At 41.0% G+C, this 20465-nt stretch overlaps 1 protein-coding gene across 1 annotated transcript in view; it reads right to left on the minus strand.

Annotated features, from left to right (window-relative positions):
• TBC1D22A (TBC1 domain family member 22A) overlaps positions 1-20465 on the minus strand; it is a 490668-nt gene that overhangs the window by 243015 nt on the left and 227188 nt on the right. Inside the window, exon 9 of the mRNA XM_066591889.1 lies at positions 16343-16455. Within this exon, the coding sequence (XP_066447986.1) occupies positions 16343-16455 (113 nt within the window). The remainder of the gene's footprint in view (positions 1-16342; positions 16456-20465) is intronic.

Below are 20465 nucleotides of genomic sequence, written 5' to 3' on the forward strand. Positions count from 1 at the left end.
AGTAGAAAAATGGAATTCAAATGGAATTAAGCATTTCCTTTTTTCCACATTGATTTCAATGGGTTTAAAAAAAGACAACAAATGTTTTCAGTTTCATTCTGTTGGGTTATGGTTCCAATCTTAAAGGAATAGTGCTGCAGACTGTACCATTTGTCCCAGTAAAAAAATGGAAACCCAAAGCAACCAAAGCAAACTTTACTCATTCCATTTTTTTTCACAAAACTTCAAGAATTCTGCTGGAAAGCTGTAATGGAGGTGTGAATGCACCCTTAAGCTCTATAGGTTCAAGAACTCTGCAAACCAGAGCACGGATTTGTACCTTTTAAACTTTGCGTACGACTTGAAAAGAGTTATCAATGATGTAAAATAATAAAAGGAAGCACTACTCATCTATTCTCTCCCCGGGTAATCCCACACTGCAGCTCCTATCTTTTTTTCTTAAACAAATGGTTACCATGTGACCACTCCCATCATCTGAGAGGTGATGCCAGGAGTACGTCACATGACTAATGTCTGCTTGGCTGCAGTGGTCAAGTGGCACCCATTTGTAAACAACAACCAGGCTGCGGGGCTAGGGGCGAGAATTTTTTCCCTTCCTTTTATAATTTTTACAACTTTTTTTCTTTTTAAAACATTTGCTTCAATGCCTGGGTAACTCCTGGGAGATTTAGAGAATGTGCCAACGTAACAATTAAACCTAAACTTTCAGGTCTTCAGGTTTTGAATGCCATTTTGCTTTAAAACTAGGCTAGAAGATGATGAAAAACTCATAACTATGTAACACTGGAAGTCAGACAACCATTCGGTAACTATACAAGCTTGCGAGCTGCGGTACAAAAAAACTATACAACATAAAATGCTTAGACAGAATGCAAATCACTATATCAAAACAGTTACGACTAGCACAAAAAATATGATATATGCTTTGCTAAAATAGATGTTTTTTACCGAGCTACTTGCATTATCGCATACATAATTGTTAAGCACTATATTCCTATTTACCTTCTAGATGGTAAACATGTTCATTTGTAAATGATAATACTGGATTATTTTGCTACCTCCACAAACTTCATACCATTTTTTTCTGGTTTCCATTACACTATACTTGTTTGTTTTTTCATTTTCACTCTATTTGTCCTGTTCCCTATGGCAGTTTATAAAATGAAACAACTTACAGGACATTATTTCTTGCCCTGCAGCTGTCGGTAAGCATTAGGGACCATATACCTAATTGCAGTTAATACAGCAGACTTAGCCCCCTGCAGAGTACCAACTCCTTTCCCCATCATTAAGCTCTTAGTGCCTCAGTCCAGATTTCTCAGCAAGAGAGAAATGCAAAATCTGTCAATGTTTACAGTGGGTGCCCCAAATCTACTGGCGCCATGTTGATAATACATACAAAGCATTATTATCTGTACTCATCATCTTATTTCAAGCATCACAGTGAAGATGGTACAGAACAACACGGAATATTCATTAAGTTATTACCTTATTGCCTCTGTACAAATTAAGTTGAGGGCACAACTACAGATTATATCTGCAGAGATATGGGCATCCTATTGTATTATGGATGCTGTTACAGTGGATCATCTTGGAACTCATTTATTCTAATGAGACAAGGATTATACAAGTAGTAACAAACAGAACGTAATGGAGAAGCCATCTAGGAATAACAGAATTCATTTCAGATACTAACAGAAGAGATTGCACATGTTTTCTGCAGAGGTAGCAGGGATATTTTTCAGAGGTTGTATACTGTACAGTACTGGATTTATGGTACTAATAAGACTGATGGACTCTATCCAAATCAGCACAATTTAAGAAATTGTTCTGCAATTAAAAACAGGTCTATTTTAATTGTATATGCTGCTTTGATTTTTCACACATAAAATGTTAGTGGTTATTAACCCTTTCCAATCCAATTTGTATTCTGGTTTTCCTAGGGGGCTTACTCTTTTTCTGCTGTTATACAACGGCGCTATATGCTGGCTAAAGCCAGTACTGCATGAGGTGACACGTTGGATAGGCTCCGACAACAGAGAGGCTGGCAATACACAGTAAGAGAACCCTGACGGATGTCTTCCAACATCAGAGCTGTACAGCCTTAAATTATAGTGTCTTTAGACGTCAGACAATGGATTGGAAAGGGTTAAATGTACGTCTTTGCAACAGTTTCCCCTTATCTTTTAGCAATATTCGAGAGGTCTACGTCCGCCTGCAGTGTTCCGCCTGAGTGATCACACATGCGCCCTACGTTTCTGCTACTTTTTAAGGCTCTGTTCATCAGTAATAATTTCATGTGTAATTCTGTTGCAGAGTGACATTTGTATATCTGCTGCTGATCCGCAGCAGGCTTACACAACGATTAGCCTCATCAACATTCAACGTGGGTTATCTTTAGTGTTTCTGTCCAAGATGAGTAGTAAATCACTAATTTCTGCAGCAGATACTTTCAGAGTGAAGAAAAGGTTCTGATGAAATGTTCTTTCACGTTCAAAAGCGGTTATAAGCAACCCATTCACATGTGGGGGGATTTGGCTTGTAATCAATTTAGACACATTTTTTGGAACAGAACATAGGATGAAATCCAAGTGAAATCGGACACATTTGAAGCAGTAGCGTAGGAATCCTGGTGCGTGTGCAGATGTCTTCAGGGTAGCTGATTTATTTTGACTTGTCCAAGAAGAACCAAGCATGTCTTATGGCACTTCTGATCTTTTCTGAAAAGAGCAACCCCTGCCTGCACAGAAGTAACAGAACACATGATCTCCCAAGAGTCTTCTTCAGATTATTAATCAATGAGACTTTTAAAGGTTTAAGTGAGGATCAGTAACCCAAGAGTCTACATAGGAAATGTAATTGGAGTCAAGGAAAGGAAAAGGCAATGTGTTAGGACACTGTTACCGATCCACAACTAATAACTAGGACTGTGACACTGATGGGGACAGTGGAAACCAAAAATGAGTTAAAAGGTAATTATTTTAACCAAAGCTGCATAAATACACAGCCTTTGCCAATTTATTAGGCTTGGTCAGCTCTTGGTATAAAACTAAATCCTGCTGTAAACTATTTAAACCAGCAACATCCATTATAGCCTTGATAAAATCTGTTAACGTTTTAGGAAATTGCTAATAAACAGTTCCCTAATAATATAAGGCACATGTGGAGCTAGTAGCATTTTAAAGTCTTTATGTAAGATTTCTCATGAAAAGATGAATAATCAATATAATAACTGTGACTGGCAAATACCAAGTCATTCTATTGAGACATCTTGGTCAATATCTGCATGTTATGTCCAAGGGTATAATTACAAACGGCAAATTGGTTGAAGAAAATTGTACAACTCTCCCATTCATCTAAATGGTGCCAGCAGAAACAACTCCAATGAGATGAACCAAAATTTCTGCAACAAATCTGTCCCATGAAAATAGACCCCATTGCTGTTTGTGTCAAACTGCACAAGATTCTCTAGAGCAGCTTCTGGAACATTAGTTGATTAGCAATATGGCCTCTGTTACAAGTATACTGGGTTGTCAAGTGAAAGCCAAATAAGACTAATTACACGGTACAGCATATTGGTGGGAAAAGAGGCTTTATATATCTGATTCATTTACGAGTCTATTCCCCATGAGCTCTAGTACTTTGATTTCTATTAACCTTCTAAAACAGAACCCCATCTGCTTAGCAACAAATAATGATGGAGTTCCAATAAGTTTCTAGACTTAAAAGGTCCAATTATGATATTTTATGCTTTTAATAAGTTGAAATCATTCTATCCTCGGTGGTTAACAAAGCACAATGATATATTTGAATATCTTATACTTTTTTTTTTTTAAGTAGAAAATCTTGACTTGTATGATTTATGATTTGTTGCTCTTCTCCAGCAGTGCATGATGGCATCTGTGTAAATTGTGCATCTGGCGCTTAAATATAATTTTATATCATAAAAACAAATTGCACATGATGTGAATACTTGTATTCAAACGTAATGTACTGTCAAGCATAACTGATGTTTAGAGGGAAAAAAATCGTTGTGTAGAGGAATGCATCTACCATATTAAAGGCAGATCACCAAGATGACACTTTGCAAACTGAAAAAACTTGTGTTTTTTTTTTTTTGGTTCAAATCAAACTTCCTTTCCTTCTGCATTTCAAAAGTCCCCATAGTTGCTTTCAAACATTGGTAACATGGGTCCATGTGGGAAGAGTCCATTTTGCACCAGCAGCAAAATCAGATCCCATTGAAACCAAGCTGTTCAACAGTTCCCCAAAAATCTGGTCTAAAAGGGACCTTAAGCCAACTACAGAAATTGGCAGTTCATACCCTTGGGCAGCAGAAGATTTTAGGCATGTCCACATGAATGTTAGGTACTTTATTTCCGGTTTCTAAATATCCGTGTAAGATATTTCAGTACAAGCACTTTTCATTCAAGTTTTAATATACTGATAGTATAACACTTTTCTCAAAAGTTTAATAAAGAACTCGGTGAATGCCTCTATAGTTAGCAGTGCCCAATTATGAAATCTCTAGAGCTCTACGCCTTTCTTAAATGTCCATATTTCGACTGAACGCTAAAAATGTGCAGATTTCATTATTCTATTACTAATTAACAGAACTGCATATGTGCAGCCATACACAGGCCTGAGTGGAAAGTACAAAATACCTAGTAGAAGAGAAAGTTTACAGAAGTCCGTCAGCAAGGCTTTATACTCTGACTGCTGTTGTACCAATTTACTAATGCCTCAGTAGCACAAAAAAAAATCTTTTAAGTCTTGAGCTCATTAGGCCAAGTAAATGGAACAACATTTAATAATGTGCATTTGGTTAACTCACAGCACTAAAGAGAAATCAATACTAGATTGTAATGATGCTGCATAGAACCCTGTTTAACCTGATCAAAGGGGAGAAAACCATGATCGTTTCTGCTAGGACAGGTACACAGATGGTAGATTCTAATTATCGGTATTATTCAGCCATACTTGTAGCTATTAAAGTAAACAAAGCATAGCGCGATCATAAACAAGCTGGCAAAATAACTTCAAGATCATTTTCCTTATCGTAAAACATAGTTCAATTCATCAGTAAATATTTTTCTGCTTTACTTTCCCAACCAATTTGTTCTTATGTGGCCATAGGATATTTTTCATAATTATTGACTATATATATATATGCTCACACCTCTTTTAACCATTTTAGAAGAAAGTCATTATTGCACATTGTACAGGGATTTTTTGTTCTTCCATATTCTATTTTTATAGTCTTTTTGGCGGGATACATTAGCCATTCTTATAGAATCAATAAGGAACAAATTAGTTTGATTCGTCATAATTATGCAGGAGAAACTTTAATTTTCCTTTCTTTCATTTCGTATTCTAATGAAGTTGCAGTAACCATTGAATCCACAATATATGGTATGAAGTCATAACTACAGGTCTCAGAAGTGGGACCATCTTGAGTTGTAGCCCTCACACTGCCCCTTGACCCAACTGTATACAGTGGCTGGAGCATAAAGAAATGACCAAGCACTATACTGCTTCTGTAATTCCCATAGCAGTTACGAAGTTATGCAACATGCATAGCACAAGCAAGCTACACTGTTTATCTAACTTGGGAGGTGCGGAAAAGACCTAGCTCGCTGTGCTATGCCGTTTGACTTCTGTGGGAGTTATAGAAAAAACATAGCACAGCCCCATTCGGCTGTTGCCATCCTCCCAGCCACTTTGTACACAAGTGATGTTTTCATCACAGCCATGCTTGGCTGAGATGGAAACATATCTTTAAAACAGGGATCAAGGATACCAAATATGTATAGGTTGCAACCTGATGTAGCCAGCAGCTCAGAGCAAGGATCCTTGTTAATGTTTATGCATGTTCCCCACACTTGACATGAGGTATAACAGTAGAGCATGAGACATTTTTATTTAAAGGGGTTGTGCTAAGACACAAAGTTATCTGCTAACCACAGGTGGGTGGGATCAGACCACTGGGACCCCCAGCAGTCCTGTGAACAGGTGGTCCTGAAGGTCCTTACCTGAATGAAGCTGAGGTTATGCACGTGTGTTGCTGATCCATTCATTTCAACAAGTGTGTCAGAAATTGCTAAGTACAAGCAATCAGCAATCTCCTCATTGAAATAAATGGAGCGATGGTGCACATACGTGACCTTCACTCCATTCAAGTGAAAACATTCAAAGCCCCCGCTTTCAGGTTCAGTCGGGATCACAGTGGTTGGACCCCCACCAGTCATAATATTATCTCCTATCTTGTGAATGGGGATACTTTTATATCTTGGCACAACCTCCATGAAACTAACAACTTAAATATATAAACTGTAAACTTGGAGGGACTAAAAGACAAAAAGGAGAGAAAGCCAATGCTGACAAAAATAAAATATATAACCTTTGTGCCCACCCAAAAGAAAGCCCTTCACAGTTATGTTTATTAGCTACATGATTTTACCAAGGACAATATTAATTTATTATATAGGCTCTTGTCATGTAAGACAATCTTCAATCAATGCAAGCAGTGTAAAAGATGAATGACTGTTTTTCTTTAAAGTGCAGCAAAATAAAGATCTCAATGTCATTATAATTTTACTTTGTTGGTGTTGTCAATAACATATTGAATCATTTTATGATGAGACCAGAGGTTTATTGGTTGAAAATATAGATGAATGCCAACCTTTTATTTTTCAAAGGACCTTGACTAACAATTCGGCAGCAAACTAGTAGCAATGAACTGCAAGCGTTGCAAAAATGTTGAAAGCACGCTTTATGCAATAATTACTCATTTACCTCTTCTAACGTAAAGCAACATAAAGTAAAAGAGTGCATGATCAGGGAGTCAAGCAACTATGCTATGCCGGCTACACATATCACGTTAATGGCCTGTTGGAGAAAGGTCTAGTCATCAGTCAAGCCACAGAGCTACATTTTTCTAAATGGTAATTTAAGCTTCATTTTACAGTATTGGAATACCTCAGATTACTAAAGCCATTCAGCTAAGGTAAATGCTAATAGCAGTTTGTTGTATTGTTTTACACACAATTATAACACAGTTCTATGAATATGAAAGTGCAACTGTAATGGGTATTGGCTACATGTTGATAACACTAAGCCATTCACAAAGAGCTGGTGCCAGCACCCAGCAAGCTCGGCCCCACTGTGCCTCACTGATATTCTCTAGACCATAACTGCATCAATGGGCTACACAGACCCAGTGTAGTGGCCTTACAGAAGGGCCTTGTCTAGCGGCCCAGAAGTGCATTAACTTCAAGAGATATTGGGGGGCAGGGATTCCATTGTTTGGCTGGTTTGAGTAGTAATTTTCTTGGCTGGGTGACCAGCTCGTCAGTCTCCACCTAGACTCATAGAATAGTAGCGTTGGAAGGGACCTCCAGGGTCATCTGGTCCAACCCCTTGCTCAGTGCAGGATTCACTAAATCCTCCCAGAGAGATATTTGTCCAGCCTTTCTTTGAACACTTCCATTGAAGGAGAACTCAGTATTATTGTATCTTGTCACCACTGGACGCTAGAGGTTTGACAGAGCATGGAAGCAGGAACGCCCGTCACACCCCTAGCTCCCGATAGGGTGACTTCTGTAAGGTCCTAACAGCTGCGTGTGTAGAGATTGTTGCCTGGCCAAGGACAGTTAGAGTTCTGTGTTCATGTTAGGTGTAGATTAGTAGCTGTAAATACTTCCATGTTACAGGGGTAACATGCAAGCATTTAGTGTTAATAATCTGCGCCTAACATGAACACGACCCCTAAGCCTAATTGTCCTTGGCCACACAACAATCTCTACACACGCATCTGCTAGGAGTGTGCCTGCTGCAGCCGTATCCCTACCATCTTCCCATGGCAACCAGTAAACAACACTGCCTCCACGGCCTCACTGATCCGGGTGTTCTAGGGACACTGGCATTGTGTGTCTCCTGGCGGCGCAGCAGCACTTCAGGGATATTGGACGCCTGTGCCTCTCCTGGCGACTCTGACTGCCCATGTCCTGCCGCCGCTGTCCTCCCCTGCCGGCGCAGCCTCTGCATCCTGTGCCACCGCTGCTAGGTTTCCCCATGTCCTCCCCTCGCAACGGTGGCTCTGCATGGTGTGCATGTGCTCCCAACGCCAGCACTGCACCACTCACAGGTTAGCCGCTGTCCTCCCCTGCCAACGCTGGCTGTGAATGCTGTACATGTGCTGGCCCCGCCCATGCTCCCAATTCTGCTGCTGTGGGAGAAGCTTAGTGCCCTTGCAAGACCTGAACAGCCGCCAGCTGTGCAGCCAATTAGCTACAGGGGGAGTCACCTGCTTGTCACTCTTGTCTCCACCAGTACTTCCTGGTGGTTACAAGATACAACAATACCGGAGAACTCACCACCCCCCGTGGTAACATGTTCCACTCGTTGATCACCCTCACTGTCAGTTTTTTCTAGTATCTAATCTGTGTCTCCTCCCTGTCAGTTTCATCACATTGCTTTTAGTCTTTCCTTGTGCAAATGAGTATACCTACAATGAATCACAATCATCTGGTCATGATTGCAGACCACTGATCAGACCATACAGGCACAGGAGTTACGGTGGCCAAGGAATAGTATTTGCTACCTGCAGGACCTCGTAGATTAGGGAATGGTGCAGGAGTACCAGTACTCCGTTCTGTGGCAGCTAAAGGTGTAAAATGAACTCAAGTACGGCATAGCACATATGCAGCAGAGCCCACAAGAAGAGCAGGTACAGGGCAGGATTAGCTGCAGCATATGGAGAAGCCCCTGGCTTGTCAGGTCACGGGACAGGTGAGTGCTGCCTTAACATTGAGGGAACACTGAGCCCCTTATTGCTACCTGGAGAAGGATGAGTTTTGAGTGCAACCATGACCAGTGGGTGAGAATCCAAACTTTTGCATCAAGACCCAGGAGCCTTTAGCTATTCCCCACTCTACTACGATACATTTTCTTTTTAACTTTTCATTATGAAAGACGGGTATAGGCTATATTATGTGTCCAAAAAACTAGACCACATAGATCTACATTGACGGAAGAATAAAAAAAAGTTAAAGTATAAAAAGAAACATGTAATGCTGGTATGACACACTACAAAGGGGTCCACTGAGATCCTTTTGCCCAAAGGCCCATGTAAACCTGGAATTCACAGGCCGTTATTACAGCTTTGTAAGCAAAATCTATTATGCCAGGCTTAATTGAACTGGAAACTATTCCTGTGTTGTCACAGTAGTTACTAAGGGCACTGGGCTCTCAGCTAAGGTTCCTTATATACTGCATTTGCAGCGTATATCTGAAGAATATACCAATAGAATCTCTGATGGCAACAATGAAAGTCCTTAACCCATATGCCACTGAAAAAAGTAGAGTGAATGATATACCTATTTTTACCAGATGCCTCTACATGGAAAATATTTGGGCTGGGGTATTTCAAACTTCACACACCTTAGGATTGTTCAGGTGTGTCACAACACAAAAGTACATATTTATGGTTAATATTATGATGCACACGGTTGCAGTTCCCTCTCTGCTGTGTTATTCTATGCAGTAAAAAATGGCAACCCTGATGGATAACACATGAATGGTGGCCAAATTGGCCTGCGTCAGGTTACTTGGGTTCTATGCATCCACTACATTGCTGGAGGCCATAGTGAGTATTCCTTTGCACTTGGGAAAATTCAACCTTGTCAAAGTATGTAAGAGCATAATGGCTTGATGTGTGACTGAAGTTATTAATTCTGGAAGAGCCAGTATGGACATTCTTTACAATTTTTTGAGCCATGTGAAGTCATAAAAATGATTCCCTGCTGTATTTGTTGGAAAGATAGCTGAATAATGCAAGAGCCTTTTTAACCACAGACAATTACAGGAATACACTCCTTAACCCCTTTTGAACACACACATACTCTGCGAAGTTAGGGCATATATAGATGCCGCGATAAGATTAAAGGGGTACTGATGGGTGCTGTTTAGGTGTCATGGCAACCTGGGGCCTTCTGAAGGCCCCCAGGACTGCCATGATTGTTTGACTATTAAAACGTGTCTGTGTAATGTCTTTAATAGGCAGCCTATAATACAGTATAATGCAATACCACAGTATTGCAGTATACAGTATAAGCGATCAAACAACTAAGAAATGTTAAAAAGACTTCAATTAGAACAAAAAATAAAAATAAGGTCTTGTTTTTACAAAATATCACAATATTAATCCCACATGGTGAACACCATCAGAAAAAAAATGTAATGCCAGAATTGTGCTTTTTTTCGTTTCACTGTCTCCAAAAACAAATTGGATAAAAAGTGATAAAGTTGTATGAACCGCCAAAATAGTGCCAATAAAAACTACAGGTAGCCCAGCAAAAAACAAATCATCACACAGCCCTATCGATGAAAAAAATAAAACAGTTTTTGTGAAGATGGGAATGTAGAATGTGACCTGGATATAGGAGCATCAATGACCCTTAGTCAAGAAAGGGTAACTACTACTTGGGCTCTGTTCATATTAGTGTTTTTATTGGGCATATTTGACTAGGGTTACAATATTTTTGAAGGCAAGAATAGCATAGTCTGTGTTTGAAAAAAAAATCCAGCATAGCTGCTATGGCTCCGTTATGAACGTTAGCCATCATATATATACATATATGTGTTGTTTGTGTTTAAACCCTCACTGACTGACGCCACTAATTCTCTAACTTCCCGCTGTCGTACAAACATGAAATCTGGCAAACCATTCTTTAGGTCCTAAAAAAGGGAAAAGTAAAGGGGTTACAACTCGATTATTCATTGCTAACTGCAAAAGTAAGTGCACCCCTATGCAATGTAACTTCCCAGACTAACAGAAATAATTAGCAGTAGTGTGTACTAGCTCTTTCCTGCAGCAGTCCTGGGATCGCTGCCAGGTTGAAGGAGTCCGGTGCGGATTCTAGACATGGTTCTGCACCTTCTTGCTTAGTAGTTGTGACACAATGTGCACAGTTCTGTAGATGATTAGCTAGCTATTTAAATGGGATGATTAGGAAGTTAAAGGTTGTCCCGCGCCGAAACGTTTTTTTGTTTTTTTTGCATAGGCCCCCCGTTCAGCGCAGGACAAACCCAAGGGATGTGTTGAAATTAAAAAAATAATTTTACTTACCCGAATCCTTCTTCTTCCAACTTCTTCCTTCTTTTCCTCCAAGATGGCCACCGGGATCTTTACCCACGATGCACCGCGGGTCTTCTCCCATGGTGCACCGCGGGCTCTGTGCGGTCCATTGCCGATTCCAGCCTCCTGATTGGCTGGAATCGGCACAAATGACGGGGCGGAGCCAGAACGCCACTCGTGCTCGAACCGACTAGAAGGGAGAAGACCCTTCTGCGCAAGCACGTCTAATCGGGTGATTAGACGCTGAAATTAGACGGAGCCATGGAGACGGGGACGCCAGCAACGGAGCAGGTAAGTGAATAACTTCTGTATGGCTCATATTTAATGCACGATGTATATTACAAAGTGCATTAATATAGCCATACAGAAGTACTTAACCCCACTTGCTTTCGCGAGACAACCCCTTTAAAGTGCTGTAAATTGTCGTTTGCTCGCTGTCTGAGCTGGCAGTTAGCAGCTCCCGTGGACAACGTGGTGTCCACTGTTCCTTACTCCGGACGGATCTGTGTGCTGCAGCTTATTCTACTAAAGCTAAGTGCTGTGTTTTATTTTGTTTTGTCCTTTATCTGTTTCACCAAGTAGTAGTACTTAAGTCACAGGAATGAGTGCAGGCCTGCATCTATCGACGCGATCAGTCTGCCATTTGAGGCAGGTCCCTCTCCCTCATTCGTTACATATTTAGGTAAAGACTTCTCATTTATTATTTGTTAGTTTGTTTTGACCGCAGCACTGTAAGCAATTATTGTGCATGTCTGCAAGTTCTAGCCCAGCATGTCCTTTGTAGATGAAACACCCTTACGAAGGCCTTTACAGGGCAAAGGGTAGTAAAAAGAGAACACCGAAAGAAAAACAACTGGTAGGTTGTCAAAGGTGCTATAGTGCATGCCTAAAATACACTCTTTGTAAAAAAAAATGATAATAAGCACAAAGAAGGAGTTTTTGTTTTGCTGCAAAACTCTGCATGCAGTTACATCTCAGACAGATAGGCAAATAATTAGAGTTATGGTGTGATTAGATGAAGAGTCTTGCTAACAGAGGCCCTAAAAGCAGTTCCACTCTTTGCATATAAAAGGCTACTTGTGTGTAGTGACCCTCTTTTTCCGCTTGTGTAGTGCTTCTTGACCAATATCCATGCCTCTATGATGTAATCAAAGAAATTTTTGCTAACAGAGTTTGCGAGGTAGCACATTATTGGAATGCGAGAAGCTGGATGGTTGTATCAACGAATTACCCACCACCTGGGCTGTTCTGACCAGACTGTTGGGTGGTGTTGGGGTCATTGGATGCATGAGGGCACACACACAAGGTGACTGGGCTCAGGACACCCTTGACAGACTACCAGTAGAAAGGATTATCTGATCATCCAACAAGAAAGAGCTGCTCCAACTGTTTCATTGTCTACCAATCAAAGACAGGCGGAGTCATCATTACAGACCCCTGTGCCTGTCGTAAGTATTTCTTGTGCCCGGCTGAAGGACATTTCGTCTCACGGCACCCATTACATGTACTGCCTTTAACACCACTATCACCTTTGTATGCAGTGGTGTTGTGAACTACGAAACTGGTCTGCTATGGAACCAGGTTGTCTTCAGCAAAGATATTAAGGTTTAGTATCGGCACTGACGACGGCCGTGTTCATGTCTGGAGACCTAATGGTAAAGCGCCTCAATTCTACCTTTGCTATTGAGCAGCACACCGCCCCCACTGTTGGTGTAATATTCTGAGAGTCCATTGCATACGACAGTCACACGTGTTGCACTTCTCATGGCAGGGCTTCCAAGGGTGTCACAGGAATTCCTCTACAACATGGCTACACTTCTGTGGCCTGCCCAGTCACCAGGTTTATCATGAATAGAACATGTATGGGATAGGGCTATCTGGAACACAAACTTCGAGAGCATACAAGCTTGCATGATCTAGAGGCTCAGTTACAGTAAATTTAGACTGACATGCCGCAGCACACCATACAAAAACCTGTAAGGCTTCATGCCCGCCTGTATCACATCTTGCATCTAGCCAGAAATGGCCAAAAAGGCTACTAGAGTCTCCCTTAAGGTGTTCAGTTTTCCAAAAAAAATTATCCATTTGTTCTGAATTGTAATCACTTATATCACCATTACACTAACACTAAGTTTTATTCGATTCTGACAACAACTTCTACCGTAGGTGCTTGAATTTTGACTTTAGGTATATGTACTTTTTTTCTCAAAGAATAGTAGAAATGTGTAACATATATAAGGAAATAAAAACCTTTAGAAATACACGTGTGTTTTCATCTATGCCCTTCATTTACAATGCATTGTGTTGTACTAAGCATGTACACTGTAGTGTGTCATTGTAAGATGGCAGTGAGAGTAAAGTAGTAAACATTGTGTATTCACCATTATGCTGCAGCCGGTGATAGATTCAATCACAGATACCATTAGTACGTGACATTGTATATTACTTACAAAGGATATCTCTTTTCCTATATTGTAGAGCTGGCAGCAGGTTGCAAGCCAGACAGAATGAGTTACTGGCTCTTTAGAAGCCACTTATTGCAACCGACAATAGCTTTAGGGCAATCTATGTAAAGCAAAGGCACACTTTTATGTGCACACACTTTACACCCTGAATCTTGATGTCTGCAGTTTAATCATTGTGTGATGTTTAGGAGATTGGAATAGCATTGAGGTGCCAAGAAGAGACATGGCCGGACTTATAATACACAAGAAAGCAACGGACCTGTGTGCATAGGTTTATAAACTAAATAAAAGAATACTTTCTACATTTCCAATATTGAGGGTTGTGTCCAGTTTCCCGAGCTTGAAGTCACAATACTTTTTTCCTAATATCTGGCTGGCCTATGACAATACATATAATATTCACACTCATAAAAGTGGGAATGTGTTGTTCTTTTAGTGTTGGAGATGCAAATATGTGACGGTGACTGTGACAATTGCAATACTTACTCACCTGCAGCTACTGACTGAAATTGTAGCCCGCAGCCTTACTTCTCTTGTTGTCCCCAACAGACAATCTGTGCATCAGTGCTTCTAAAACTGTGAAGTGGGGCTGTGCACCAGAGTAATAGATGCCAAATTTATTAAGAGGTATACACCTATACATATGGTGCACTAGAAAATCAAATCTGTGGCAGCCACCATATGAGATCGTGCAGATTTGTATCATTGTTTATGCCATCTCCTGGCGTAAATTATATTAATCTGTTGGCAGTGAGATTCCACTAAGCACCGCCCACATTTTGGAAAAACTAAGGGTTGCAATGTAAAAGTCACAAGTACAGATGAGCGAGTATACTCACTAAAGGCAATTGCTCGAGCGAGCATTGCCTTTAGCGAGTACCTGCCCGCTCGAGACGGAAGGTTCGGGTGCCGGCAGCGAGCAGGGAGCTGCGGGGGAAAGTGGAGTGGAACGGAGGGGAAATCTCTCTCTCCCTCTCTCCCCCCCGCTCCCTCCTGCTGACAGCCGCTACTCAACCGCTCCCCCGCGCAGATTAGCAAATGGTACTTGCAGGGCATGCAACTGGATCATGTTATTTACTCAAATTCGGCATTGTTTTCTGCACTCACTCACATGCCTCTATGTAAAGCCGAAGGCTTTGTTCTAGGTGTGCATTCCTTGTAAATCACGCTTCGTCTCCTTCCCTTCTCTAAAACCTCTAGCCTATGTACCCGAGTCTTCTCCTCAATACTGCTCTCCATCATCCCTCCATCAGCCATGGCTGTGCAAGCTTGCACTTCTCTGCATGTCAGAAGCCTCTTGAGGAACATACAAGGTGCTGTGAAGAAGATGCCTCAATCATGAACATAGCAATTCTATACACTAAAGCAGGATATTTGTTAATCAAGACAATACACAATGTTGCTGCATTTTTTTAGTTTAAAGGAATTAGATAAAACAAACGACTGCCGAGGCGCAGAGAATATTTCTAACTCAACACCTTGGGGTGTTGTCACGGTTTAGGATCCAGTTACATAAGAGGCATATGCTACTTTGATGTGATGTCAGGTGAATTTTCCAATGGAATAGGTACTCTAAGGGTGAATGCACATGGACGGAATCGCTACACGTTTCCCACTGCGGAAAACTAGGCATGAATTCCACAGCTATTAGGTTCTATTGAACCTAATAGCTTTCTGCCTGCCAATGCTCACATGTGGAATTCCACGATCAGGAAAAAAACATGGCATGTTCTATTTTCCGTGGATTTACGCTGCGTGAGGTCTCCATAAATATAGCCTTAAAGGAGATGTCCCGCGCCGAAACGGGTTTTTTTTTTTTTAAACCCCCCCCCCCGTTCGGCGCGAGACAACCCCGATGCAGGGGTTAAAAAAACCACCCGCACAGCGCTTACCTGAATCCCGGCGGTCCGGTGACTTCAATACTTACCGCTGAAGATGGCCGCCGGGATCCTCCGTCTTCGTGGACCGCAGCTCTTCTGTGCGGTCCACTGCCGATTCCAGCCTCCTGATTGGCTGGAATCGGCACGTGACGGGGCGGAGCTACACGGAGCCGCTCTCTGGCACGAGCGGCTCCATAGAAGACTGCTGAAGACCCGGACTGCGCAAGCGCGGCTAATTTGGCCATCGGAGGCCAAAAATTAGTCGGCTCCATGGGAACGAGGACGCCAGCAACGGAGCAGGTAAGTAAAAAACTTTTTATAACTTCTGTATGGCTCATAATTAATGCACAATGTACATTACAAAGTGCATTATTATGGCCATACAGAAGTGTATAGACCCACTTGCTGCCTCGGGACAACCCCTTTAATGAAGACCACGGAAATCCGCGATCACTCACAGGAACTTTTTTTGTTTTTTAATCGTGGTACTCCCGTGGCATAAATTCACGGGCGTATCCTGCGTTGCTCGTGGGCATGAGCCCTTAAACCTAAACTGAAATTACTTAGAACAAACTGTCACATGGATGGCAACTGACTGCCATTCTTACTACCGTAATACCTAGAGACTGCAAGGAATATCCAGGGGTTCGAGCCCCGGCTCTGTTACAGTGTAAGAACACATTTGTCATTTTATAAGCCAGCTGCAATGATAGAACGCAGACAGATTTCCTCAATGGAGCAGGTTTTCCCAAATGTGCTTATTTCTCAGCTTACACTTTCTTTCCCAGAGTCCCAGCAGTAGCCCACACTCATGAAATAAATCAGTTATAAATGCACGAGGACAGGGGGAATCAATTTACCTGAATGCCATCAAGTAACTTGCTCATGCACCAGTAACTGTCAGCTTCAATGTTCCGCAGCACCTCTTCAGGCAGACTGGAAACATCAACATTTTCCACTTCTTCTTCTTCAGCTAAAATATACAGAGAAGACAGTGTAGTAGGCAGAGTGTGCAGGTTCATATAGCTAGGTCATGTACAACCATTTGCAAAAAAATGTAATCCAAGATAAACATCAACAACCCTGGCAGCTAGAGGAAAGCTGGGACCTAGCAAACCATTTCTATTAGTGAGCGCTGAAAGTCACGCAGGACACAGCACAGAAATATTGACAGGATGAGCAACACAAAAAACAGAGAAGGGAGACTATTACAGTTTGCACTTAGCAGAATGAGAAACCCGATTTAGAACACCTTTAACCCTTTAAGGACGCGGCCTAGTTTGGTACTTAAGGACGCCAAAATTTGGGGGGATTTTCATCTCCACTTTGCAAATGCCAGAACTTTTTTAGTTTTTTCCATTGACATATGAGGGCTTGTTCACTGCGGGGCTAGCTGTACTGTAGTGTTTATTGGTACAATTTTGGGGTACACCTTATAAAATAAATTCATGATACACCTTATAAAATAAATTCTATTAGTTTATTCTATTTTCAAAGCTTTATCACCTTTAATGAATGTCTATATATTACAAAACGAACTTATGTACACATTAAAGGGGACCACACTGGACAACGCAACTTTAATATGGCTGCCTACATTAAAATAATAAATTGTAATATATTTACCCCTCCGTGAGTGCCAGGATGCCAGGGATTGTTTTGACAGATGATGTCACAGGAAATCAGGTGACCGCTGCACCAATGACAGGCTGCAGCATCAAACTGGCGCTCCCATCCAGACAGCCATGATGCCAGTAGTTTAGGAAAGTGATGCCGCAGCTTCTTATTGTCTGAAGGGTCACCTGATTTCCTGTGATATCATTTGTAAAAACAATCACAATGGGCTGCAGCACTGAATCCCAGGGGCCGCGGTAAAAACAGACTGATAGAATGTGTATATTTATTAAAAGCGTCAAAATTGGGAAAGGTTTGAAGAAAAAAAAAAATCATATTTTTTTCACATTTTCAACTGCAATATCTCAAATATGTGCAAATATATATATATATATATATATATATATATATATATATATGTATGTGTGTGTGAGTATATATATATTTCCATCTGTCTACTTTATTCTGGACTCCCATTTCTTTTTTTTGACCATTTAGAGAATGAAAAGGGTAATAAGTGTAAGAATGATAGATACCCCCTCAAATCACCCCATTTTAAAAAACCCTTAATATATTCACTGAAGGCTGTCTGGAGTATCTTGGCCCCGCAGTTTTAATATTTTTGCAAATATGTAATTTTAAAGACAGGATTTTTTTTCTATAATACATGTGAAAATGAAGATTTGCACCCCAAAATGGATACCCCTGTTTGTCCCATGTTCAGAAGCATACCCATTGTGGCCCTAATCCTCTGTCCATATGCACAACGGAGTTACAAAACGATAGGAGCAGCCGGTGGCTTCCAGAACAGACATTTTGCTTAAAGGCGTTTTAGGCCCCATTGCTCACTTGTAGAGCCCTTGCGCTGCCAAAACGACAGAGAACCCCAAAGATGACCCCATTTTGGAAACTAGACCCCTTAACGAATTCATCTAGGGGTGTACTGCGTATTTTGACCCCACCGTTTTTGAATGAATCTTAGCAAAGCAGAAGAAAAAGAATTACGATTTTTGCTTTTTTGTCAATTGTGTCATTTTAAAAATAGTTTTTTTTTGTACAACACACATATGAGTAAAGACTTCCACCCCAAAATGGATACCCCCGTTTGTCCAGTGTTCAGAAACATACCCATTGTGGCCCTAATCTTCTGTCAGGACGCACAACGGGGCCCAAACCGAACGGAGCATCAAACTTCAACTGTCTTTTAACTTTTCACGTGATCGGCCGTGGCACAGAATGACAGCTCCAGGATGTCGACTACCTCCAGTAACCGACAGCATAGAGCTGTCATGTCTAGAGCCTGCAGGGTTTTAATCCCTTGAGGAAGCATGTTTTACGTTCTCTGGGATTAAAGCCCAGCAGGCTAGGATGTAAGATGGCGATGGGGTGGTCACTAAGGGGTTAAAAAAAAGGACTAAGAGGTGTACATTAGACCACCATTTCCATATAAAACAGTGCGGTGAAAATGTAATTGGCTATTTGTAACCTCCCATCTTGTATTCGAACAGTCATGAATGTTCAATGTATAAATTATAAGGATTGCATAACTGAGTCTTAAAGACTTGCTGGAACCTTGTTCGTATCTAGACATAGTATCACCATTGTCTATAGTGTCTTGTGATTCTATTGTCTAATTACTCATGCAAATCTATCATCCTCTTAAGACTGAACAGGGGCCTTAAGGCGCTTTTACACAAAAAGATTATCGCTCAAAATTCTTCCAAGTGGCCGAAAATTAGCGATAATAGTTACATGTAAACGCAGGTATCGTTCACTTAAAATCCATTGTTCAGTCACTGAAAGACTGAGCAAATACATTACATTTGAATGCCTTTTAGTTATCTTTCAAAAGACTGCAGGATGTTCTCCCCACGGCACGTTTATACTTGCCGCAAGGAGAACAGTGGAATGTGTCGGCAGCTGTTTGCACAGCTGGGAGTGTGTTTAAACAAATACTGGGCTCTGCAAACAACTCCTGCAGGTCCATTTACATGCAAATGAAGATGATAAAATGTTAAATGGCCATTAACACTTTATGCAAATAGATCGTTAAATCTTTCAATCTTTCAGCTGGTTGAAAGATAATCTTTGCCTGTAAAAGGACCTTTATGTATATTTGGAGATTATTGTTGTGCTTGTTTTAGGAATCAGTTTTGTTTGTCTGATCTGGTTCTATTTGAGGAATGGTCACTTCAGATTGTGACCTTTTCGGACAAACAACTCTATGCATTGATATACGCAATGCAAATATTCAAGCAATATATATAAAAGACAGGATAGGGTTTAGAAGCATTGGACTTTCTGATGGTATGGAAGCTTTGGAGACGGGATGAGGATGTGTCATACCGGTTGCTCTACTGGAGAACATATTTTGTCATAGCACTGTTTTGGCTTCCCCAGTTGCTAGCTCAGATAAGTCCACTTCCTAATGATTTGTCTGGTAATAAGTAAACCAATGTGTAGCCAATGATATATCGTAACTTGTAATTTTTATGCTTTGTATATAGATATCATCCTTTGTAAATAGATATAATAGTTTACAAACGTAGGACAATTATTCCTCACTATGCTTGAACATTTAAGGCCCATTTACACATTATCACTCAAAGATCGCTTAAAGGACAGTTTGAGCAACAGCTTTGAGCGATTATTTTGCATAAAAAGTAATTGGTATTTAAGTAGCTGCTCAGCTACTTAAATACCAATTATGTATGCAAATGAAGCTTTTACTGAATGCAGCTAAAAGCCCAAGGCTATTATCTGCGCTCAGATCCTTTGTTCTCCACGGGAAACAATGCTATTAGCACTCTCCCTGTGGAGAACTACTGATAAAAGTGAGCAATGATTTTTAGGTCAGCTTGATTTTAATGATCAGCAAAAAGTGCCCGATATGCGGGTGCCCCACGCCCATTTACACGCACATTATCGCTAAAATGATCGCGGATGAGCGAATGTGGTTTATCATTTCTTGGAGTTGTAGGTCAAATGTGCAGTCATGAAAAGAAAGCATTAAATATTGGGGAGAGGTGGGAAACTTCCTCTGATGGACCCATCTTAGGTATATACGAATATTAACCCCTTAGTGACCAGCCCATTGTCTTTTTACCTCCTAGCTTGCTGGGCCTTAATCCCTGAGGACATAAAAACATGTTTCCAGCAGGGATCAAGGCCCTGCAAACTGAGGACGTGACAGCTCCATGCACCTGGAGCTGCCATTCCGGGTCGCGGGTCCCCTCCCCCGTTCACATGATTGCCGGCATTTAACAAATGCCGGAGATCGTCTAAAAGTCAATGAAAAAGTAATCATCTAAAAGGCAATGAAAAAGTAAAAAAAAAAGTTAAAGAATTCAGCTGCCCTGATGGTTCGGA

Source organism: Eleutherodactylus coqui, chromosome 2, assembly GCF_035609145.1.
Source record: "Eleutherodactylus coqui strain aEleCoq1 chromosome 2, aEleCoq1.hap1, whole genome shotgun sequence".
Classification (NCBI taxonomy): domain Eukaryota; kingdom Metazoa; phylum Chordata; class Amphibia; order Anura; family Eleutherodactylidae; genus Eleutherodactylus; species Eleutherodactylus coqui.